This window comes from Podarcis bocagei, assembly GCF_964188305.1.
Source record: "Podarcis bocagei genome assembly, chromosome: 8".
NCBI classification, from domain to species: Eukaryota; Metazoa; Chordata; class Lepidosauria; order Squamata; family Lacertidae; genus Podarcis; species Podarcis bocagei.
Window position 1 is genome coordinate 89,673,017 of NC_138133.1, and position 25,325 is coordinate 89,698,341.

Below are 25,325 nucleotides of genomic sequence, written 5' to 3' on the forward strand. Positions count from 1 at the left end.
TTCAAACTGCTAGGTTGGCAGGAGCAGGGACCGAGCAACAGGAGCTCACCCCGTTGTGGGGATTCGAACCACCAACCTTCTGATCGGCAAGTCCTAGGCTCTGTGGTTTAACCCACAGCGCCACCCGCGTCCCCTCTTTTAGCACACCTTAAATTCCCTCGTCATTCAAACGTCCGACCACCTCCCTGGCTGTTTTCCTGCTTCTAATGCATCACAATAATTTTTATTATTGGAGATTACCAGTTGCTGCAGACACCAAAAGGGGTGGATATTTCCATCAAGCCCCAAGTTTCCCTGCCAACCCCTGGACAGAGTCAGCGCATAAGAAGCGGGAACAGGCAATTGCATATTCTGAATTAACAGTGGATGCCCGAAAACTACCTTTTAGTCAAACAACAACCCCACCTAGTGGTCCCTTTGATGAGTTCTTCACATAAAGTTCAGAAGTATTCCTTGACAAAAATTACACAGAAGTTTATTCCTTTACAAAATCGCTCTCTTGTGGAAAGAGAAAAGTTCTTCTCGCTCTCTTGAAGACATCCAGTGAAGCTGCATGTTTAGAAGATTCAAGAGGGGAAAAGGGCTTAAGCTATGGAACTCCCTGCCACTGGAGCACACCCACTAGGACAGCTTTCAAAGAGGAGTGGTCAAAATTGTGGAAGAGAAGGCTTTCAATAGCCACCATCTAAGATGGCCATGCTGTGCCTCCAGTTTTAACAGAAATGCTCCAGGAAGCTTGAGTTCTAAGCTGCTGGGACAATTGGATTGAAGGTAGGCTACAAGTTCCAATAAAAAAAAATTGGTATATAATATTATATTAAAAGTAGAGACATCACCTTGCCAACAAAGGTCCGTATAGTAAAAGCTATGGTTTTCCCAGTAGTGATGTATGGAAGTGAGAGCTGGACCATAAAGAAGGCTGGTCGCCGAAGAATGGATGTTTTTGAATTCTGGTGCTGGAGGAGACTCTTGAGAGTCCCATGGACTGCAAGAAGATCAAACCTCTCCATTCTGAAGGAAATCAGCCCTGAGTGCTCACTGGAAGGACAGATCCTGAAGCTGAGGCTCCAATACTTTGGCCACCTCATGAGAAGAGAAGACTCCCTGGAAAAGACCCTGATGTTGGGAAAGATGGAGGGCACAAGGATAAGGGGACGACAGAGGACAAGATGGTTGGATAGTGTTCGCGAAGCTACCAGCATGAGTTTGACCAAACTGTGGGAGGCAGTGGAAGACAGGAGTGCCTGGCGTGCTCTGGTCCAGAGGGTCACGAAGAGTCGGACACAACTAAACGACTAAACAACAAATATAATATTAAAATGGGTAGCCAGAGATCAACCTACAGGCAGGTTGAAATCTCCCAGGATTGCCTCTGCTCCCACCCCAGCCCTCTTACCTGTCAGTCAGCCATCTTTTGTGAAGACAGCCACCGCCAACACGCCCTGGAACAGGACTCGGCAGCGAACGTCCTGCTGGAACCGGGGGGACGGTAAGAAAAGCTCTGCCTGTTCCAACTATGTGTGCGTTTTAGCATCCTGGACAATGAAAGAGCAAGGGGGACAATACCCTGCTGCCATCGTTGCAAGATGCTGAGGCACAGGGGGAGAAGCACAAGGGTGTCACAATGGAGACGGAACTATAGTTGGTGGAATGTTTGGGACGAATGTTGTCAGGAGGCAGCCGACCTCAGTGAGGAAACGTCAGAGGAAAAGATCCTCGATAGATTCTGTTTTTATTTATTTTGACAAATCATCATAAAGAATAAAAATGTGCACCCCACCACTGAGACCAGTCCATTGGAACTACCCAACCTCCCAAAATTTCAATACCTCTTGCGATGGTTTGACCCCTTTCCGTTTTTTAACAGTACAAAATTCTACAAACATTATCTCCTCAAAATCATTTCTCCTGCATATTCCCCGTCTTACCTTAATGGCACATGTTAATTTATCGTTAATAGCTATACCCCACACCTCTTTATACCACTCTTCCATTTTATATTCTGCTTGCCCCTTCAAATTCCTGGCTTATAATACTTCGTGCAGCTGTCAATAAATTTGGGAGCAAGTCCTTCATAGCCTGTGAACCTTCCACACCCATCGTAAATTGATACGAACACTACCTCTGGACTTTTGGTCAGCTTTAACCCAGTGAATTCTGTTATCTCCTGAAACACCTATTTTATTTATTTATTTATTTGTTTATTTACTTTTGTAGACAGGAGTGCCTGGCGTGCACTGGTCCACGGGGTCACGAGAGTCGGACACGACTAAGCGACTAAACAACAAAGGTTCTCTAAGCCGCTTCCTCATAAAGAAAACATCAAGAGAGTTCTCGGGAACTGTACATGAAAAAGTATAATAAAAAAGCCATTATTAAAATGGCCGCTACTGGCCAATGGGCCTTAGGTTGCTGACCACTGTTCTACTCCCCAACTCAAAAAGGTTGCAAGGGAGCACAAAACTAGCCCTGCTTCCTTCGTTGCACTACAGCTAAAACGCATGTTTCTGAGATTTCACCCCTCCCATACCCAAGAATCTCCTGATGATCTCCTGATGGTCTCTGCTGACTCTCCAGAGAGTAGGAAGCGTGTCCTGCCTATCTACTTATTCTACCCAGCAACATATCATTGTGTGTGTGAGAGAGACAGTCAGTCAGTGTATCGGAGAAAGTGAGTGTGTTAGAGATTCTAGAGATAAGATTGCTGCTAAGTGCAGCTGCAGACTCTCAGTGTAGCATTGATTTATGCTTAGAATATTCAGCTCTGTATATAGTTTTGTATCATAGTTGTAGTTACAGAATAAAAGGAAGATATTCTACAGAGCTGCTCTCCGAGTGGTTTATACTCTGCAAGACTCTGCAAAACTCTGCTGCGCAACGACTGTAGTATTGAGACAGTGAATCCGGTGCTCTCAGCTCTGAGCTGTGAGTCCACAGCACTGTGACCTGTTCCTGTGAGAAGGAGGTCTCTGGCGGTGCTTCCCAGCTCGCCTAGCCCAGTCGGGGTTGAGGTGCATGAGTCCAGTTGGTGCACTGGCTCTCTAGGGCGATGCTGACAGTTTCTAGTACTCTTTTTTAAAGAATTGAAACAATCTGCTCTACAGTGGACAAATCTTGATTGTAAGGCTGACTTCAGCACGTAGCTTTCCCTCTCTCTCTCTCTCTCTCTCACAAACTGGACAAGGCAATAGCTGGCAACCAAGTTGTGACATTTGGTTGGGCCTAAGATATTGCCAGACCGCAATTTCAAAGTTCTTCCTAATGATCTAGTTGAGATTCCTTCATGGCAAGGAGTTTGAACAGAGGATCATTGCTGCCTGCCTGCCTGTTCCAACTCTACAATTTTGGTTATATGAAATGTGGGAGATAATGGCTTTTGACACTTGAGGTGTATTATTTTAGGGACCCAACTTATTTTTGTGATGGTTTTCAAAACCGTACATTAATGTTGTAATCCACCCTGGAACCTAAAGGTGAGTAATTAATAATGTAAGTTATTTTAGGAAAACACACGGCATGCAACTGGAGGCATGTTGTGACAGGAAAACAGAAGGGGGGAAATGAAGTAAGGTAAAAACCAAAATGTATTTATTAAAGTTCAGAAATCACAAGAGAACCGTGTGTTGAAAACCCACATAGCTTGCAAAATTGTCTAGACAGTGTTCAGTTTTTAATGTAAAATTTTAACAGGCAAAACAAAAAAAATAACCAAATCCCTGCTCCGAATCCAAACACTTTGTGCATATCACATTGCTCTTTATGTGAAATGTGACAAGCAAAAAACTGGATCTAAATTCAGAATATACAAAAAAAGAAAGAAAAAGATTTCATCTGAGGTGTTTTCCCGCCTCCAGTCGATTTTGCCTCCTGGTGAGCCATCAAGAGGAAAACACAGTTTAAGGCCCCCGTTTAAAGCCCCCCCCCCCATAGGGATTAGGAATGTTTTGTTCAGCGGAGTTTTTGGCTTCTATTTCGTGCAAAATTATTTCCCCAACAAACTGCAGCGCCTCACCAGGGTGTGCAAAAATCCCAGCAGCCTCAAGGGGGCAGTGTTGCCATACAAAACATCTCATTCCCCCTCCCCCCACCCCAAAAAATGAGAAGTGGAAAAGGTCTCTCAAGACCAATACAAAGTGCAGAGACACAGATTCATTTGGGTTAAAAAGCAATGGAATTATATGCCATTGAAAAACACATTATTTTTGGGCTTCTTGGCGGAGAAGGCTGAGCGGACTCCTCCTGCGTGCAAATATTTCTCAAAAAATCACAGCCTGGGTCCAAAGAGGTAGAAGAAGCTGGCGGCGATCCCAGCAGCCAAGATCAGGTGGTTTGTTTTGACGCTGCTGGCTCCGTTGATGTTGCATAAGAAAGACGAACAGCAGCTGACGGACGTGGCTACGAAGCCAAGGTTGACCCCCATTTGTGGGCAAACCGGAACACAGCCTTTGGTGATGGACTGCGACGAATAACCAGCTGGAAGGAAGGAATCGAGTCAACAGAGAGGATGCCCATCAGTAATAATAATAATAATAAAATTATTTATCCCGCCCTCCCCAGCTGAAGCCGGGCTCAGAGCGGCTAACAGAAAAAGTAACACAGTTTACATAAAATCACAATCAATTAATTGAATTGCATTCTAAAATCAATTCATTCTAAAATCAATTCAGAGTCAAATTAATGGCAACCATTAATTTGGGTAGATGGAGTGCTATGAGAATTACCGAAGGAGGGGGTCAGGCTGTACCTTGGCCAAAGGCCTGGTAGAACAGCTCCGTCTTGCAGGCCGTGCGGAAAGATGTCAAGTCCCACAGGGCCCTAGTCTCTTGTGACAGAGCGTTCCACCAGATCCGGGCCACAACCGAAAAGGCCCTGGCTCTGGTTGAGGCCAGCCTAACCTCCCTGTGGCCCGGGATCTCCAAGATGTTTTTGTTTGAAGACCGTAAGGTTGTCCATGGGACATACCAGGAGAGGCAGCAAACTGGGTGGGGTAACTAATGGCAGGGAGGACATAATTGGGATTCAAGATTAGATAGCTGCGCCGTAACCAATAAAACGAATTTCAATAGGGACAAATGTCAGGTTCTGCGCTTAGGAAGGAAAAACCAAATGCACAAATAGAGGATGGGGGATACCTGGCTTACTAACAGTGTATGGGAAAAGGATTTAGGGGTCTTGGTGGACCACAAGCCTAACATGAGTCAACAGTGTGATGCAGCAGCAAAAAAAAGTTAGCGCTATCCTAGACTGCATCAATAGAAGCCTAGTGTCTAGATCAGGGGTCTGCAACCTTTAAGACAAAAAGAGCCACTTGGACCCGTTTCTGAAGGGGAAAAACTGGGAGCCGCAAAACTCGTCATTATAAAAATAACTTTTTTGTCACTTTTTAATTATTTCTTTGTTTGACCCCTGAGAATTACTCCTCCTCATAGAAATAAACGTTAAATTAACAAGTTACTTTTGTGTGTGTTCCTCACTCCCCTTAAAAACAGTGACCAGCGTACATGCCCCCTTTCAATGCAGTGACCAGCGTACATGCACCTTACAATGTAACAGGCGGGCGGGCGGGAAGCTGACGTTGGGACGGTGCGTGACTAATGCACGCACCGCCCCATGCGACGTCACAGCCAGTACAGCACCCGCCACAGTGGGGAGTGTCGGGGTGCACAATGCGCCTCCTCCCCTTGCTAGTATCCGCCCCGGAGCCGCGGCAAAGGTGTAAAAGAGCCACATGCGGCTCCGGAGTCGCAGGTTGCAGACCCCTGGAATAGATCAAGGGACGTCACAGTCCCACTCTATTTTGTCTTGGACAGACCACACCTGGAGTCCTGGGTCCAGTTCTGGGTGCCACAATTTGAGAAGGATATTGACAAGCTGGAATGTGTGCAGAGGAGGGTGACCAAGATTATGAACGGTCTGGAATCTAAGCCTTATGAGGAACGGTTGTAGGAGCCGGGTATGTTTAGCCTGGAAAAGAGGAGAATGGGAGGAGATAGGATAATGGTAAAGCTAAAGAGATCCCCTGACCATTAGGTCCAGTCGTGACCGACTCTGGGGTTGCGGCGTTCATCTCGCTTTATTGGCCAAGGGAGCCGGCGTACAGCTTCCCGGTCATGAGGTCCAGCGCCGAGGGCCTTCTGGCGGTTCCCTCACTGCGAGAAGCAAAGCTACAGGGAACCAGGCAGAGGGCCTTCTCGGTAGTGGCACCCGCCCTGTGGAACGCCCTCCCAGTTGATGTCAAGGCAATAAACAACTATTTTACTTTTAAAAGACAACTGAAGGCGGCCCTATTTAGGGAAGCTTTTAAGAAGAAGAAGCTTCATTGTGAAAAGGTGGCACCTAGACATTCCATTGTGGCAACCGTAACCCAGGTATAAGGTGCCATTTGGCTATTAGAGTGTATATCTGAGTTTCTGACACAGGCTGAACCCCGCTGAAACTGTCAACCCACAACATGTGGGGTACTTGACAGGTAAAAGGTAAAGGACCCCTGGACGGTTAAGTCCAGTCAGATGCGACTATGGGGTTGCGGTGCTAATCTCGCTTTCAGGCCGAGGGAGCCGGCGTTTGTCCGCAGACAGCTTTCTGGGTCATGTGGCTGGCAGGATTAAATCGCTTCTGGCACAATGGGTCACTGTGGCTTAAACCAGAGCGCAAGGAAACGCAGTTTACCTTCCCTCTGCAGTGATACCTATTTATCTACTCGCACTGGTGTGCTTTCGAACTGCTAGGTTGGCAGGAGCTGGGATACAGCAACGGGAACTCACTCCATCGTGGGGACTCGAACCGCCGACCTTCTGATCAGGAAGCCCAAGTGGCTCCGTGGTTTAGACCCACGTCCCTTGGGCTTGACAGGTTGACACATGCCAGCCAAAATAAACCAAGACCCCGATCCCAGACTAGATGGGCTTGTGGTCTCCATCGGGAGAGACTTGCCTATCCATCAAGTGATGAAGACTGATTGTAGCAAAAGACAGAAAACCCCACAGCCTATTAACCCAAGAATCTCCTTGCCTGGTAAAGCAACCCTTGTGCCCCTAGTTTAAAATATACCTACCCAGTCCTGCACCAACGTAGATGGTAGCACAAGCGGTTTCTGAATCAGAGCAAATCTGCCACCTCCAGCAGCCCCAGTTTGATTCCGCTCCTTCGCAGTACCAGCACACCAGCGACGAAGCTGAAAAACAGTTAAAACCGTCCCCAAAATTAGACGCAACAGTTTCCCACTTCCAACTCGGTCATATCGTCTCGTTGCCAGGGCTTACGCCTGAGTAAGCAAACCCACGATGAAACTGTAGGCCAGGCACAGGCAAACTCTGGCCCTCCAGATGTTTGGGACTACAAATCCCATCATCCCTGACCACTGGTCCTGCTAGCTAGGGATGCTGGGAGTTGTAGTCCCAAAACATCTGGAGGGCCGGGTTTTGCCTATGCCTGCTGTAGGCGCTTTCACTCATCCCACAACCCACTCAGCTGTTTTGACGTTTATACACCCTTTTAACTTCCCCTTCCAGCCAGAGTGGATTTGATTTAAATCAAATTAATTTAAATCACTAGTCTGTAAGACTTGATTTAAATCATTATTATTATTATTATTATTATTATTATTATTATTATTATTATTATTTTACAGAAAGACTCATTCTTGCTGGTATCATTTTAATATTTACAACCAGATGAAGGTTTCATTTTTGGAAGAATAAATTTTCAGAGTAGTTTTTACAGTTCTATCAAAAATTACTGATTTGGTTATACTATTATAAATACATAGACAGATAATTAGGAAATTATTGTGAGGTTTAATAAGTTAGCTTTGCATTTGGACAACTTTTCTGCTGTGCTTTATTGGAAGGAGAAAAATAATCATTTCCTTAATAAGCATCTAAACAGTTTATTTAACTAAAACAATAACATTATAGTATCCATGTTTGTTAACTGATGTGGTTAAACAATTTTAAAAAAACAGAGTTTTAGCACACATGAAAAACTTAAAACAAATCCTTATTTCCTAATGAATAGCCTTTGGACTACAATGTAACTTAAATAGAAAACTATCTTTAGGAAGATTTTTCCTCCAAAAGCATTTTATTTTAAAAATCCAATTTAAATTTGGGGAAATCGAATTTAATTTTTTTTAAAAAAAAAATAATAATCATTGATTTTTATCCACCCTGATTGCCACCAAAGTATATCACCAGAAATGCACCACTGACACACAAGCAGCGTTCAAAATTAGCCAGGTGCATTTTGCAACTGGTGTGGGTCCAATTGTGGCTGGCCCCTCCAGTTTTCTTAGGCAGGTAAGAAGAGCTTATTCACTGCATTTATCTCCAAGGAGTACATAGTTCACCCCTTTCCCACTTAATCCAACACCGACCCTGCGAGGAAAGTGAGGAGGCTGTGACTCACTCCAAGGTCCCACAGTGAGTTTCATAGTGGAGTGGGGATTTGAACCCTGATCTCTCAGCTCCTAGTCCAACACGCTAACCACTACACCACACTGGCTTCCTAGATTATGTCTCCCAAGGGGCAACTCTATAAATTAAGTAGGTAGATAAAAATGGGGGGGGGGGGGGAATGCCACTGAAATATTTTCCTTGAATCTTGAGTTTTATTCTAGATTTGATGTTTTAATGTAATGCGAACTACTTTTGAGATTTTTTTCCCCCTTTAAAATCTGGCATAGAAATGAAATGAACAATAACAACAGTTTCCTTTGGGGTGAAAAATGGTGCCCTAGACCAGGGGTAGACCAGTGTAAAGTAAGCAGCACATAAACGGCACACAAAACGCTACCAAACCATTCTACGTTCCAAATCTTATATTAATAATCCAAAAATTGAGAGAGCTGTGTACAAGATCTACTACAGAAGCCACAAACAGAAAACTCATTCAAATTGTGTCCAAAAGGAAGATTCAGTCTTTAAAGTTCCTTTAGCCAGGCTCCTGTAGATATCAACAAAGGTAAGTTTGATCAAACGAAGTGTTGGTGATGATGCGCACAAGAGTTAGACAGGGTGCCGGCGTTTGCTACCTGCCTCTAAACCAGGGGTAGGCAAACTAAGGGTTGGGGGCTGGATCCGGCCCAATCGCCTTCTCAATCCGGCCTGCGGACGGTCCGAGAAGTGTTTTTACACGAGTAGAATGTGTCCTTTTATTTAAAATCCATCTCTGGGTTATTTGTGGGGTATAGGAATTTGTTCATTTCCCCCCAAAAAATATAGTCCGGCCCCCCACATGGTCTGAGGGACAGTGGACCAGCCCCCTGCTAACAAAGTTTGCTGACCCCTGCCCTAGACCTTCTACTGTGGTGGCAAAAATCTGCAGTGGGGAAACAAAGGTAAGGGGAGGGGGGAACCCCCCAAACCACCCCATTAGTAACTCAATGGTATGGAAAGTTGAGAGACTTGGAGGGGGGGCAGAATGGAGCGGCTGGACCAGGTAGACAGAGAATATAGGTACCAGGGCTTTGGCAACCTGGTGCCCCCAGATACTGTAGACTGCTAGCATGGGCAGGGATGATGAGAGGAATTTCAGCAACATCTGGCAGGCAGCTCAGGTGCTGCTTCTGTGTTTTCCACCCCCATCCAGTAAATGATTATAAAGGTAAAGACATCACCTTGCCAGCAAAGGTCCGTATATTTAAAGCTATGGTTTTCCCAGTAGTGATGTATGGAAGTGAGAGCTGGACAATAAAGAAGGCTGAACGTCAAGAATGGATGCTTTTGTTGTTGTTTTTTATAAAATTTTTATTTGGTTTTCTGGTTTTATAGAGACAAAACATACACAAAGAAAAGACAAAAGACAAAAACATGTATAAAATCAGCAAATCCCCGTTTCATAAACTTGTTCCCTGACTTCCCCCCACCTCCCCTCGTGCATCCCAGTTTCAAGATTATATCAGCAAATTGGTAATTCTCCTCTCCACATTCTTATTCATCTTATTACCTTTTTTATAATAAAAATTAATTTTCCTAAGTTGGACTTAAGTTCTCTTCCATCGATTTTCATTTTATCTTAATTAAGAGTCATATTGACCAAACCTAGAAGTCTTAAGAGTTTTTAAGAATCTCTTCTTCCCTCCCTCCCATCCCCGGTTTTTGTCCCTTCCCAATAAAGATCCAGATTCGAGATTCTCAGCCTGGGTTCCTCACGTCCGAGGCTTTCAAATCCCTTTCAGTCCCTCTCCGCCTGTCCTGTTGGTAGTCCTTTATGTCAGTCGTCAGGTCTGGGAAAAGCTCTTTCACCATCAAAGTGTATCCTCTTCCCACAAGGGGGTTCAAAAGTAACTGCTGGAGAATTTCCACAAAGCCTATCTCTTCACAATCAAAGTCCAAGCGGAGGCCCCAATCGTATTTCTTTATTTTAATTTTCTGTATTCCATTTTGTCCCGGGGCCTCCTCCTTCTTCTTCTGTGTCTTTCGCAGAGTTGTAGTAGATATGTTCCCAGCATTTCCTTGCTTGTGTTCCGCAGATGTCAGCTTTTGGTTGTTGCTTCCCAGGATTACTTCTTCTTTTTCTTGTTGTTTAGTCTCTTCCAGCTCTGTAGGTATTGTTTCCCATTCAGCTGTGGATTCTTTCTCATTGAGGTCCTCAATACTAAGAGCAGAGTTGCCTGTTCCCAAGGTCATAGTCTCAAGTTGTTTATTCATGGCCAAGCTCTGTTCTTGTAAGATTCCCACCAATTGAAACATCCTTTCGATTTCCACTAATAACTTTCCTTCCACAGCCATTGTATCCATTGTAGTTTCACAGAATTCCCCCTAGGGGGAATCTGGTTACTTATTAGCCTTTTCACCAACAATCCTTTAACTGATTATTATTACTTTGTTTCCAACAGTTTTAGCTCAATTATAACTCGTCTTAGTCCAGAGGGATCTTAGATGACAAATTTTCCACTTTAAATCGGCCGTTTGACAGCTTTGACAGCTGTCAAACTCCGCAGCTCTTACACAGGCACCAAGGCAGGACGTTCCCGGGCCCGGGAGGGGGGGTTGTTTAAAGCAAAAAGAAGGTTCCCAAAACTCCACTCTCCAGCCCAAAATTTCCCTTAGTTAAATCTCGGAAGTTAATGTCCTTTTTAACTCACCCCACCAGGGGTAGGCTCTCCAGCTTAGCTCTTGCGCCGTTGCTTAGATCGTCTGCAAGGGGGGGGTGCGGACTTCCTTTTAGACACCCCCCGCTCGTCTCCAATTCAAGGTAGAATTTTTATAAAGTCCCAATCCGTCTTACTCACGGGCGATTCTTTCAGTCCAAATTTTCAAGGAAGGAAGTCAGCGCTCTCTGGTTATGGCTCGCGGCTTCGCTCCACCGAGGTAGCGATCGACTCTCAGTGCCACGCCACCCCCGTATCCCCTCCGCAGCCTTTAAAAAGGCTCTTTGCGAATCAGGGGGGGCGCTTAAGGCACCCGCCGAGTCTTCAGTCCGCAGGCTTCCGCGCCTGCGGTTTTTAAGGGTCCCCGCGTCGCCGGCGCGGCAAAGACCCATCCTCAGTGGAGCCGATTCCCTCTGGAGCTCGGAGGGAATCCGCCATTTCCAGATCGCGTCAACCCGGAAGTCAAGAATGGATGCTTTTGAATGCTGGTGCTGGAGGAGACTCTTGAGAGTCCCATGGACTGCAAGAAGATCAAACCAATCCATTCTGAAGGAAACCAGCCCTGAGTGCTCACTGGAAGGACAGATCCTGAAGCTGAGGCTCCAATTCTTTGGCCACCTCAGGAGAAGAGAAGACTCCCTGGAAAAGACCCTGATGTTGGGAAAGATGGAGGGCACAAGGAGAAGGGATGACAGAGGACGAGATGGTTGGACAGGGTTCTCGAAGCTGCCAACATGAGTATGACCAAGCTGCAGGAGGCAGTGGAAGACAGGAGCTCCTGGCATGCTCTGGTCCATGGGGTCACGAAGAGTCAGACACGACTAAACAGCTAAACAACAACGGGACCCCTGACCATTAGGTCCAGTCGTAGCCGACTCTGGGGTTGCGGCGCTCATCTCGCTTTACTGGCCAAGGAAGCCGGCATACAGCTTCTGGGTCATGTGGCCAGCATGACTAAGCCGCTTCTGGCGAACCAGAGCAGCGTACAGAAACACCGTTTATCTTCCCGCCAGAGCGGTACCCATTTATCTACTTGCACTTTGACATGCTTTTGAACTGCTAGGTGGGCAGGAACAGGGACCGAGCAACGGGAGCTCACTCCATTGCGGGGATTCAAACAGCCGACCTTCTGATTGGCAAGTCCTAGGCTCTGTGGTTTAACCCACAGCGCCACCCATGTCCCAGTAAACTATTATATTTCCCCTTTATTTCCTCCCAGTTCTGCTAAACTGTCTCAGGAGAAGAAGGTGTGCGGCATGTGACTGGAGTCCAAAACTACGCCCCATGCGCCATCAAGCTCTGGCGTTCTTTACACACCAGTGCTTTCCTCTTGTTTCACTTTCTCTCTCTCTCTCTCTCTCTCTCTCTCTCTCTCTCTCTCTCTCACACACACACACACACACACACACACACACACACTGTTTTACAATGAAAACTACTCTTTTTACATCCTCAATATATCAATGACTTCCCTTCTTATCTTTCCATGGTTCCTTTTTGCAAGCCTACTCAAGATTTAAATACCATCTGTGAATCACTTTCCTAATCACAGATCAAAATTAAGAGACCTGAAGCTCTGGGCACCCTTGGAAGGAACGGTGGGTCTTAATCTCAAACTAATGTCATAGGTAACCTGCCGTTCCTCAATGAGCAGGTAAGTGATGTCATAGGTAACCTGCCGTTCCTCAATGAGCAGGTAGGTAAATGAAGGTAAAGGGACCCCTAACCATTAGGTCCAGTCGTGACCAACTCTGGGATTGCGGCGCTCATCTCACTTTACTGGCCGAGGGAGCCAGCATGCAGCTTCCGGGTCATGTGGCCAGCATGACTAAGCCGCTTCTGGTGAACCAGAGCAGCGCATGGAAACACCGTTTACCTTCCCGCTGGAGTGGTACCTATTTATCTACTTGCACTTTGATGTGCTTTCGAACTGCTAGGTTGGCAGGAGCAGGGACCGAGCAACGGGAACTCACCCCGTCGCAGGGATTCGAACTGCCGACCTTCTGATCAGCAAGTCCTAGGCTCTGTGGTTTAACCCACAGCACCACCTGCGTCCCTGATGGTAGGTAATCTCCCCCAATAAACAGCTGGATTCCCATCATCATTCCCTTTGCCTGGTTAAGGAATGCAGTTCCCAAAAGGCCTCTTCTGCCTTCCGTGTAAAGCGAGAGAAGCGGGCTTGCCAGGACCTGACCTCCATTATAACAAGTAAAATAAATACAGAATACTTCCATTGTTTGCCAGAGGAACCCGATTCCTCTTGAGATACAACTCTACAGCTGTTCATTCAATTACGGAGCGTAAGAATGTAAGCAGAGCCTGCTGGATCCGGCCATTGCCCCCTCCTGGACTCCAGGATCCTGTTCTCACAATGGTCATGCAAATGCCTGTGGAAAAACCTGTAAGCAGGTAAGCCATAGTGGCTGCTGCTAGCCATCCATATCCTCTCCACCAGGAAGGACCAGAATGACTGTAGGACTACAGGTAATTGGGTTATTCGAATGCAAAAGCTTTTTAACAGCAGGAAAAGGCAGGTCAGAGCTTCTGGCATGTACAGGCAGGCTTGGTTTTCATGCTCTCTGGGGTTTTTTACAATGCTGTTTGAATAGAGCATAAATCACTTGGGGGATGGGGAAGGGATATTCACTGAAAGGGAAAGGGATGGTGCCAGCAGCCCAAAAAGGAGTGGCAGAATTTTACCCGTCGCAAAGGACTAGCTGGGACAGGCACTGAGCCACAGAATCCTGGAACTGGCATTCCCGGAAGAAGAAAAAACCATAAATTTTTTTTAAAAAAAGATATTTATTTAAAGTTTTTAAGATATAACAAAAAAATAAAAATAAACATACAAAATAAAAAACAGTTAAAAACACACATTAATTTTCAATAACATAACTTCCATACACTTATTTCCTCGGACCTCCTCATACCTCCCTTCTTTGTATTCCAGTTCGATTTGTTAGTTCAGCAAATCCTTACCATTAAACTTTTACCCATTTGTGAAAACTTTTTTTTTCCATATCTCTTAAAGGGGAAAAAAACAATAAATGTTTCCGCTCTAAAATATTGCTCTGATGCATCTCTGGCACATCCGTTTAATTCAGTGACGGACTACAAATCCCAGCATCCCTGACCACTGGTCCTGTTAGCTAGGGATCATGGGAGTTGTAGTCCCAAAACAGCTGGAGGGCATTCCTTCCCATTCCGTACCATCCCAGCTTTTACATCATGCCAGAAATATTCCACAGCACCACAATGGGAGTGACCACAAAACCCGGAGTTTTTTGCAAGAGTCCCTGGCAAAGCTCCAGACCCTCAGACAAAGGGGGTGGGAAAGACCTCGTGCTTCCCCCTTCCCCCCATTCCTGGATTTTTTTGGCACTCTGTAGGGGTTGCCACCTTCTCTTCCCGGCCCTGCTCCCATGCATGCAAGAGTTTACAGAAAGATAAAGCAATAAAATCAAGAAAAACTCACATCCATACTTTTAAATTTTGTATGTTTCAAAAGAATACATCAGATAAAAATTAAGTCAGCCCCTTCTCCATACAAAAATGACATACCAGGAGTGCCATTGGGGTTTTTTTGGGGGGGGTACCATTCCCAGCAGCCGCCCCTTCCCCGACTCTTGCAAAGCCCTTGTACCGAGAACGTCTCTGAGCATGTGCCGAGTGCCTCCCTGCTCATCACCACAGGTAGACATGTCTGACGTCAGTGGGGGCTTTCCCTGCCTAATCTTTTGGCTTCCGGCCCAATCCGCATCCCACCCTTCCTCCCCAACTCTGGTCTCCAGGAGCCTAACCCAACACTCTAACCACTACGCCACACTGCTTGAAGCGCACATTGACTCGAAAGTAGACCCAGGTGTGCCCGGTGGGCCTCCTTTCTCATTTACCGCGTGCACAGAACCGCAAAACAATCCCAGGCAAATGGGGTCAGGGCGGCACCCTTAGGATCGAGCGCAACCCTAAGCCACGCCTACCCAGAACAAATTCCTGTTCAATCCAGCGGCGCTTCCTCCCAGCGGTTTAGGATCGCGGCGTCGGTTGCGCTCTTTTAACGAGCCCCTGCAACGCCCATTTTCGCAAACCAGACTCAGGGCGGCCGCAAAAGCAAGCTATCCTCCCCCCGCTTTGCAGAGATAAAGGCAGACGCGGCAGCTACGCCTGCTAGCAGCTAACGGGCATCCTTAAAAATAACCTAAATTGATATTGGGCGGGGAGACGGGGGGGGGAGAAAAACTTAATTTTGTATTGTGGGGGGTCCTGTCTCGTGAAAATGGAAAGGCCTTACCTCTTTGCACGCAGAGACAGGCGGCCAGGAGGATTGCAAAAGACGCCTTCATCTTGGATGCAGTCTTGTCCGCGCTTCCTTTTTCTTCCCTTATCTTTTTTTGCAAAGACGGATCCCACCTCCGGGGTGGAGAGGCGGCGAAAGCTCTTGCGCTGGGTTGCAAAAATAAAAAATGAAAACAGCGGAGTAACAGCACCGAGGGACGGCTCCGTCTTGCAGCAGCTGCCCAGCGCGCAGCAATTTAGGCGCAAGCTGCTTATAAACCGCCGGAGGGGCCGGATGAGATCAACCCACGTGTAGCTTCTCCTCAAATCCAAGGTGGCTTGGCGGAGGCTGCAAAGCTTTTTTCTAATTTTGTTGTTCCTCCCCAAACCCACCTCCTGGGGCTTCGCATCTCTCTTTCGTTTCTTGCTGCCGAGGTGTCCTTTCACCAGAAACGAAAGCTTTCCAAAATGGCCCTGGGAGCAGTGCCGGATTTACGCATGAGTTATAATAATAATAATAATTTATTATTTATTCCCCAGCCACTCTGGTCTGCTTCCAACAGAACACTAAAATGCAATAACCTAAACAAGCTCTAGCTTAGGGCCCCACTCTCTTGAGGGGCAAAAAAAATTAAAGGGGGGGACGGACTGGATGTTCATTTCCAAAATATAAGATTAAAAAACAAATAAAATAAAACCTACATAACGGCAACGGTGTTTTGTGTTGTGTAGCCTCATATGATGTAAGTCATGGGTAGGCAAACTAAGCGCCGGGGGCCGGATCCGTCCCAGTCGCCTTCAATCTGGCCCACGGACGGTCCAGGAATCAGCATGTTTTTACACGAGTAGAATGTGTCCTTTTATTTAAAATGCACCTCTGTGGGACATAGGAATTCGTTCATTTCCCCCCTAAAATATAGTCCAGCCCCCCACAAGGTCTGAGGGAAATTGGACCGGCCCCCTGCTGAAAAAGTTTGCTGACCCCTGATGTAAGTCACGGCCCGTCTGCTAGACTGCTCCCTAAAATATCACATATAAAGGGTCCTATTACTTTCATATATTTTTTTAATGATATTTATTGAAAAAAGAATTTTTAAGATCACAAATAAAAGAAAAAGACAAAATTACAGAGAAAAAAGACAAAAACAGAAAAAAATAAAAAATAAAACCATCATTTTCAAATTATCCACTTTCTTTACCTTCTTTCCATGACCTCCTCCTCCTCCCATCTCTTGTATCTTGATTAATAATTGTCACAGCAAATCCTTTCCATAATTCATAATATTCTGTCATTACATTACCTTGCTCTATTTTCATCTTATCTTATATAAAACCTTAAAACTTAAAATTTAAATCTTATTTTTACCAGCTTCTCATAACCATTACCTTTTTACCTAATTCTTTAAACATTCTTACAAGAGCCTAGTAATTTCATTTCAACATTTTTGCAACTTTCATAAAAACATTTCCCTATTACTTTCAGTAGCTTAAAGGTAAAGGTACCCCTGCCCGTACGGGCCAGTCGTGTCCAACTCTAGGGTTGCACGCCCATCTCGCTTAAGAGGCCGGGGGCCAGCGCTGTCCGGAGACACTTCCGGGTAACGTGGCCAGCATGACGAAGCTGCTCTGGCAAGCCAGCACCAGCGCAGCGCACGGAAACGCCGTTTACCTTCCCGCTATAAAGTGGTACCTATTTATCTACTTGCACTTAGGGGTGCTTTCGAACTGCTAGGTGGGCAGGAGCTGGGACCAAAAGACGGGAGCTCACCCCGCCGCGGGGATTCGAACCGCCGACCATGCAATCAGCAAGTCCTAGGCGCTGAGGTTTTACCCACAGCGCCACCTGCGTCCCTTCAGTCGCTTAGGGCCTCATCAAACCTAAAACCAGCCCTACCTGGGATATGCTATGGGGAAGCAAGCAACGCCCTATCTGGGGGGCGAAGAGCATCTGGTCCAAATCGGGACTGGAGATCAGAAATGCTTTAGCCTTTCGGAGTGGTTATAAAAACCCTTCTTACATAAGTGTTGAATATTACTTGAATAACTATTGGCTGCAATATTCCAAGTCTCCTTTGGATACTTATTCTGAAGGTGTTGATACTGATTTGCCACTGATTACTTAATCTTAATGGAGGGACACGGGTGGCGCTGTGGGTTAAACCACAGAGCCTAGGACTTGCTGATCAGAAGGTTGGCGGTTCGAATCCCTGCGACGGAGTGAGCTCCTGTTGCTCGGTCCCTGCTCCTGCCCACCTAGCAGTTCAAAAGCACGTCAAAGTGCAAGTAGATAAATAGGTACCACTCCGGCGGGAAGGTAAACGGCATTTCCGTGTGCTGCTCTGGTTCACCAGAAGCAGCTTAGTCATGCTGGCCACATGACCCAGAAAAAACTGTCTTCCTCGGCCTGTAAAGCGAGATGAGCACCACAACCCCAGAGTCGGCCACGACTGGACCTAATGGTCAGGGGTCCCTTTACCTTTACTTAATCTTAATAATATGGGAGAAACGCCATATGTAATAAGAAACAAAATAGTTATTGAGGGATTGCTTTTGTTTTTACATTTTTGGAATGACAGTTTAAATGATGATGTTGCTACAGGTTCATGGGTGCTGGACCTCTCCAAATTCCTGGATCCAGTTAGTGTTAGAATTTAATTGAGACTTGGGGTGTTAAGCTGAGTGCCAGGCACTGCGATTCTCTGGATCCAGCAAGTGTTAAAACCTAATCAAGTCCGGCTAGCCTAGTGAGGTGTCAAGAGAACAAAGGAAGGGGCAAATAGCTTCTCCTCAACCCGCAGATAGCAAGGCGGACAAAAGTGAGAATTGCGGGGTTATGTGAGCTATATAGTGGAGTAGGAGAGCTGAAAATAAGGCCAATATATTTTCTTGATTTTATTCATTTATTAGATTTATATATATTTTACAAGATTCAAGGACAATCAAAGAAACATTTCAGTGTAGTGTAGTATAGTATATTATTATTATTATTATTATTATTATTATTATTATTATTATTATTAGCTATATAACCAGAAACAGTACCTATGCCTCTCTTCAAGAGCACTGGCTATTCTCAATGATATATTGTTGTGAACAGGGATTTTCAACTCTGACAAATATGAAAGATCAGAAAAGAGAAAGTCATCTTGGTGTTGATGGAAGAGATGAGTAATTGTTTTGTCTCAAATTAGAACAAATATAAATGAGATTACCCATATAAGGAATCTCATGCCTCTCACTGCATTTGTATACATGCTTAAGGTACATATGTAAGAAGCTTGTATGTGATTACTGTATTTTTCACTCTATAAGACGCACCGGACCACAAGACGCACCTAGTTTTTGGAGGAGGAAAACAATAAAAAAAATATTCTGAATCTCGGAAGCCAGAACAGCAAGAGGGATCGCTGCGCAGTTAAAGCAGCAATCCCTCTTGCTGTTCTGGCTTCTGGGATAGCTGCGCAGCCTGCATTCGCTCCATAAGATGCACACACATTTCCCCTTACTTTTTAGGAGGGAAAAAGTGAGTCTTATAGAGCAAAAAATACGGTATATTTTGGGGGTGATTCTCATGAAGCTGTATTGTTTTATACTGAGGCATCAGGCATAAGCCTGCATTTTATTAATGTTTGATCAGGACTTGTATATTAAAGAGGGCTTAGATTTTCAAAAGTAGATTTTCAAATGTTTCATGCCAGGCAGAGAAAACCTTGGCCATTCTCCTAAGACAAGGGGCCCCCCCCTTTGATTGATAGCAGAAAACAATTCTCAAAGTCGTAAAAGCTGAAAATACAGACTGAGTAATGACACTGACCCTACATGTTACAGAAGATAACAAAGGCAGAGATAAATATAATTAGGAATGGGCAAATAGTAAAATGATACCATGGGCCTCTCTTAAACCTTGAGCTGTATTTTCTAAGGCCAGAGGCAAATGGGGAGAAGCATCTAGCTGACAGAGAAAGAGAGGCTTTTTTTGGGAAGTCTTTTTAAAACTGTTTCTTTCTTAAACTGAGAGAGTTTGGGAAGAGCTAATGGAAACAAAGCAACTGGCTGGAGAAGGGGGGGGGATGTAAACTGAAGAGGTTTCTTCTGAAACTGTTTTAAACTGAGTTCTTTTTTTTTTCTTTCTCTCTCTACTTTAAAAAGGCCTTATTCCTTTTAGGAGGCTACCTGTGTTGTGTATTAAGTATATTGGCTTAAATGTAATTATGCAAAGGATTTAAGAAATGCTAGATTTCATATAGTTGTAAAGAGTTGTATTTATCCTGGAATTAAGTCAGCCAGCAGTTTAGCCCCCCTGCCAGACAGGAAGACGCCATCAAATGCTGTCCAGATATATTAGCTGTCAGACATTTGTTTAGAAACCTTCAAATGAAGGATATCTTTCAATGTTGATGTGAAACTCAAGATCCTTGACATATGTTTAAGATAAAAATTTAAGATTAACCATTTGTTTTAGAAGGCAATAGGGCAGGGAGGGCAAAAGGTGAGCTGGTAATTAAGATTCCTTGTTGAGACACATGTAAGATATATTACTACTTATTTGTCATTTATAGATGTAACAATATATAGCTGTTTGTGTTCCATATAAGGACAGGAGGATGTGGGTGTATCTTTTAGGATTGGATATAGCAATCAGCCAATAGGAAATCCAACTAGGCTGATTGGACAGAGGCAGCCACAGGAGGAGCAAAGGGGCTGGATTAAGGGAATATAAGGGCTGGCCATAATGGCAGGAGCCAGGCCAGAGCTTGGTAACCATATACCACTGTGCCTCTCATTTATTTGTCTGACAAATAAATAATTATTTTAATTTCTCTATTGCTGCGTTGAATATTTCATTCCAGCTAAGCGTTAACCACAAGCAGGGTGCTACATTTTATGGTGCCGTGACTCGGATAAGTGGTCTGCTGGAACGCAGCCCCTTCGCTCTACTGAGCAGGGTACAAGAGAGAGGATCTTTAAACTGCTTACCCAAGCGCGCACTGGTAAATTTTTCCAGGGGGAACGCAGAAGTCTCGTCTGTCTGATACCCTGCTCACTGGCGGCGACGGACCGGGGGGGAAACGGAACCAACCAGGGGTAAGTGCACAAAGGGATTTTTGGCCCTCCAATTAATTGGGAGGAAGAGAAGTCTTGATCAAACTTCTGCGTCTCAGTAAGTGGGAACTGAGTACGCTAGGTGGTTGGATACATCAGATGGTGATCTGGTGGGGGAAAAGGGAAGAATGGGAGGTAGTGTGTGGTGAAGTATCTAACGCATTGTATGTGTGAGAAAGTACAGAGCAATCTGTAGCTGACCTGAGTGTGGAGTGGGCAGTACTTCGGTTCCCAGTGAGGCGACTCCATCTGGGCAAGGAAACCCACGAAGCGTGTGTGTGAGTGACTGAGTGGATACTTCACAGGGCCATACAATGGGAGTTGGGGGTTCAAAAGGGGAAAATACACCTCTTGAATGTATGTTAAATAATTTTAAGAAAGCCTTCTCAGGGGCGTATGGAGTCAAAATGACGCCAGAGCGCCTGAGAACGTTATGTGAATTAGAGTGGCCGAAGCAAAATACTGAATGGCCATCTCAAGGAACCTTTGATATAAATTTAGTAAGCAAACTTTGGTCTAACATCGCCAAAGAAATTGGAGGGTGCCCAGAACAATTTTCATATATAGATTCCTGGCTGAGCACATTAAATAAAAATCCTCCATGGATAAGGGAATGCAAAGTCCAACGATGCAAATTATTGGCTGTAAAAGCCGAAGCTAGGAAAGGAATCTTGCCAAATAAACTCAAACCCATTTTTGAGGGACCAGAGGAAGAGCTGCTTCCACCTCCACCTTATGCTCCACATCGAAGGGAGCCTAATCCAAACACTCCACCAGTTGTAACCCCAAGGCAAGAAAGTGGAATGAATAATGGGGCTGGAGTCACAGAACTTGATTCCTTGATAGATTATGATAAATATCTTCAGGAGGCATTGGAGGCCTATAATAAAGCCCAAGCAGAAGTGGTTATTCCATCTGTGAGTCCCAGTAGAACTCCATCTACAGTCTCTTTTAGTGAAACAACTGATTGCCTACCCCAAACCCCTGTACATCCAAGTCCTAGAGAATTATTACAGAAGTTACAGGGAGACCTTAATCGGTCAGCAAGCAATACAGCCAGGCGTATAAAGCTGCTAAAAGAACGCCTTGGGACAAATACCATCCCCTATGATTTGAGGCCCCTAGAGCAAGGCGAAGAGAAAGATCACGTAGTAGCCCCTCTCAGAAGAGTATTTGATGCACTTGAGGAGCCTGTGCTGGTTAACGGGCTACCTGGACCAAGGCCACCTCGAACGTCGACCCTCCAGTACATTCCATTCACAACTACGGATCTGATGAATTGGAAAACACACACCCCATCTTTTGCAGAAAAACCTCAGGCTATGATGGACTTGGTGACTTCAATAATAAATACTCATAGTCCTACTTGGACAGATTGCCGCCAGCTCCTGAATACTCTGTTCACCACTGAGGAAAGGAGAGACATAATTGAAAAGGCACAGATATATTTGCGTGAGCAGGCCAGAGTGGGAAATATTTATAATATTGACCATCATCTCCAAGACAACTTTCCCTTGGAAGATCCTAATTGGGATCCAAACAATGTAATTCACCTGGCCAGACTTACCACCTACCGCCAGACGCTTGTGCAAGGTATCCGCAGGGCATGCCAGAAGCCCACTAATATGTCTAAAGTCTCAGAAGTAGAACAGAAACCAAATGAGAGTCCAGGAGACTTTTTAGAGAGGCTGCAAGAAGCCTATCGTATATGGACTCCTTTTGACCCTGAAGCCCCTGAAAACAGCAGAATGATTACTGCTACATTTGTGGCCCAGTGCGCTTCTGACATTCGTAAGAAAATTCAGAAATCCGAAGGATGGGAAGGGATGCTGATGAGCCAAATTATGGCCATTGCACGCCGAGTTTATCGGAATAGGGATGAGGCTGAGAAACAAGAGAAGAAGAAGTGGCAGAAGGAAAAGATGGTAATGCTAGCCACAGCAGTGAAGCAAGACTACCGCCCCTTAAATGGAGGAAGAGGGCGGGGAAGGAATCCACCACTGGGAAGGAATCAATGTGCAAATTGCAAGAAGGAGGGTCATTGGAAGCGGGAGTGTCCTGAACCCCTGAGGTTGGAAGAAGTACGCCCAGGCCCAGGCCCAGGCTCCGGCCCAAGAAACCAGGGACGGGGACGGGGAATGATCCGAGATGGAAGATATCAGAGACCTGGACAAGGACGGAGTAGGGACAATGTCATTGGACTGGCAGAGGAGGATTTTACCCAAGACTAGGAAAGACCGGACTCCATAAAGTTAGGCTTCCAGGAGCCCACGGTCACGATCCAATTAGGAAGCCATTTAATAGACTTTATGATTGATACTGGGGCTGAATACTCAGTACTCCCAGAACTATTGCAGAAAAAGGCATCCAAAAGTGTAGTCATTAAAAGTGCCACTGGTCAGTCAGCTAAGAGGTCTTTCCTCCAACCTTTGGAATGCCAGATTGGGGGACATCGTTTAACCCATCAGTTTTTGTATATACCTGAGTGTCCAATACCTCTCTTAGGTAGAGATATGCTGTCCAAATTGCAGGCCCAAATCACCTTCACTCCTCGAGGTCCAGAAATGAAACTGCCATCAAAGGCAGCAGGAATAATTTCCCTCTCAGTACCTAAGGAACAATCATGGCGCCTAATGTCAGCCCTGCAAGTCCAACCCACATTGGATACAGAGTTAAACAAGCTCCTCCGAACTCTACAGGTGCCACCAGGAGTATGGGCCGAAAATAGCCCACCAGGAATGGCCAAGAATATAGCTCCAATTGTAGTAACCTTAAAACCTATGGCTACCCCTGTATCTGTAAAGCAATATCCTTTACCCCGGCGAGCAGCAGAGGGCATCCAGAAACATTTGGACCGCCTATTAAAATATGGTCTGCTTAAGCCCTGCCAATCAGAATGGAACACACCCCTTTTGCCTGTTCGAAAACCTGGGACAGATGAATACAGGCCAGTGCAGGACTTGAGGCTCGTAAACCAGGCTATCGAGACCTTGCACCCAAATGTACCAAACCCATACACCCTGCTGAGTTTGATCCCACCAGAAGCAACATTTTTTACTGTATTGGACTTGAAAGATGCATTCTTCTGTTGCCGGCTGGCACCACAGAGCCAACCTATATTTGCCTTCCAGTGGGAAGACCCTTTGACAGGAACAAAAGGCCAGCTAACCTGGACGAGATTGCCCCAGGGATTCAAAAATTCCCCAACTTTATTTGGCACTGCCTTGGCGAAGGATCTAACAAGTTACCCCTCAATACCTGGAGAAAAGGTGGTTCTGCAATATGTAGATGACCTTATACTAGCAGCAAAGGATTTTGATACCTGTAAAGAAGGTACAGAGGAACTGCTCCACTTGCTCTGGGAAGCTGGCTACCGAGTTTCCCAGAAAAAGGCACAGTTATGTTTAGAAAAGGTCAAATATTTGGGCTTTGACATCTCACACCAACAACGAGCATTGAGGCCAGAGAGGAAAGAAGCTATTTGCCTTATCAAGGAACCTACCACAAGGAAACAACTCAGAGGATTCCTGGGAACAGCAGGGTTTTGTAGACTATGGATACCTGATTTCAGCAGTCTGGCCAAACCCTTACATGAAAGCACTCGAGGTGCAGAAAAGGACCCATTCGTATGGGGACCTGAGCAGCAACAAGCCTTTTTAGTTATCAAACAACGACTTATGGAGGCCCCAGCCCTTGGACTGCCTAATTCGGAAAAACCCTTTCAGCTGTATGTACATGAACAGAATGGGATTGCAGCGGCAGTCCTGACCCAGAGATTAGGAAGTTGGAACCGTCCAGTAGCTTATTTGTCAAAACAATTGGACTCAGTAGCAAAAGGATGGCCTCCATGCCTAAGGGCAGTAGCGGCCACTGCCAGCCTTGTCAAAGAAGCTGATAAATTTACCTTCGGCCAGACGATGTATGTGAATGTACCTCATGCTGTTCTGACACTCATGGAATATAAGGGTAGTTATTGGCTAACGAACCCAAGGATGGCTAGGTACCAAGGCCTATTGTGTGAAAATCCCAGGATTCATCTACGAGTAGTGAATATGCTCAATCCAGCGACTTTGCTGCCCCTACCAGAGGTAGATGATGAAGAATCACATGATTGTCTCCAAATAATGGATGAAGTTTATTCCAGTAGACCCGATCTGAAAGATGAACCATTGAAAAATCCAGATGTTGTATATTATACTGATGGTAGCAGTTACCTGCATGAAGGTGCCAGACGAGCAGGATATGCTGTGGTCACCAATGAGGAAGTTGTGGAAGCTGAAGCTTTGCCTGCTGGCACCTCGGCACAAAAAGCTGAACTTATAGGTTTAACTAGAGCTCTGCAATTGGCAGCCGGATGTAAGGCAAACATCTATACTGATTCTAAATATGCCTTCTTAACCCTGCATGCACATGGTGCTCTATGGAAAGAAAGAGGTCTAATAGGAGCCCACGGGAAGGCCTTGAAATATGGACCTGAAGTAGAAACCCTGTTAGAAGCAGTATGGGCTCCAGAACAGATTGCTGTAATGCACTGCAAAGGTCATGGACGAGGAAGGGATCCAATAACCAGAGGAAATCATGCTGCTGACAAAGCAGCTCGAGAGGCAGCCCAAAAGCCTGTGGGAGGATTTATAGCAGCCCTCATACCAGAGGTAGTTCCAGAAGAAGTTAAACCTCACTATACCCCAGAAGAGAGGAAGTGGGCTGAAAAGGAAGGAGCAGTTGTGAAGGACGGTTGGATGATCCTGCCAGACAATAGGATTTATGTACCTCATCATCTAGCAGGCACAATTGTAAGAAATTATCATGAATCTACTCACCTTGGCGGTACTGCAACCAGAGAGAGTCTCAGTCG

The 25,325-nt window shown here is 45.5% G+C and overlaps 1 protein-coding gene and 1 long non-coding RNA gene across 2 annotated transcripts; one reads left to right on the plus strand and one right to left on the minus strand.

The window, feature by feature from the left end:
* The first annotated feature begins 480 nt into the window (after positions 1-480).
* On the plus strand, positions 481-4,087 carry LOC308593169. The gene is made up of 2 exons (XR_014010807.1): positions 481-2,503; positions 3,060-4,087. It is a non-coding gene; the product is annotated as an uncharacterized lncRNA (long non-coding RNA).
* LOC308593076 (lymphocyte antigen 6E-like) lies at positions 3,567-15,662 on the minus strand. The gene is made up of 3 exons (XM_081205305.1): positions 15,384-15,662; positions 7,055-7,174; positions 3,567-4,473 (listed from the first exon to the last, which is right to left on the minus strand). The coding sequence occupies exons 1-3, from the start codon at positions 15,433-15,435 to the stop codon at positions 4,265-4,267; spliced, it is 381 nt and encodes a 126-aa protein (XP_081061431.1). The 5' UTR covers positions 15,436-15,662; the 3' UTR covers positions 3,567-4,264.
* Between the last annotated feature and the right edge of the window lie 9,663 nt (positions 15,663-25,325).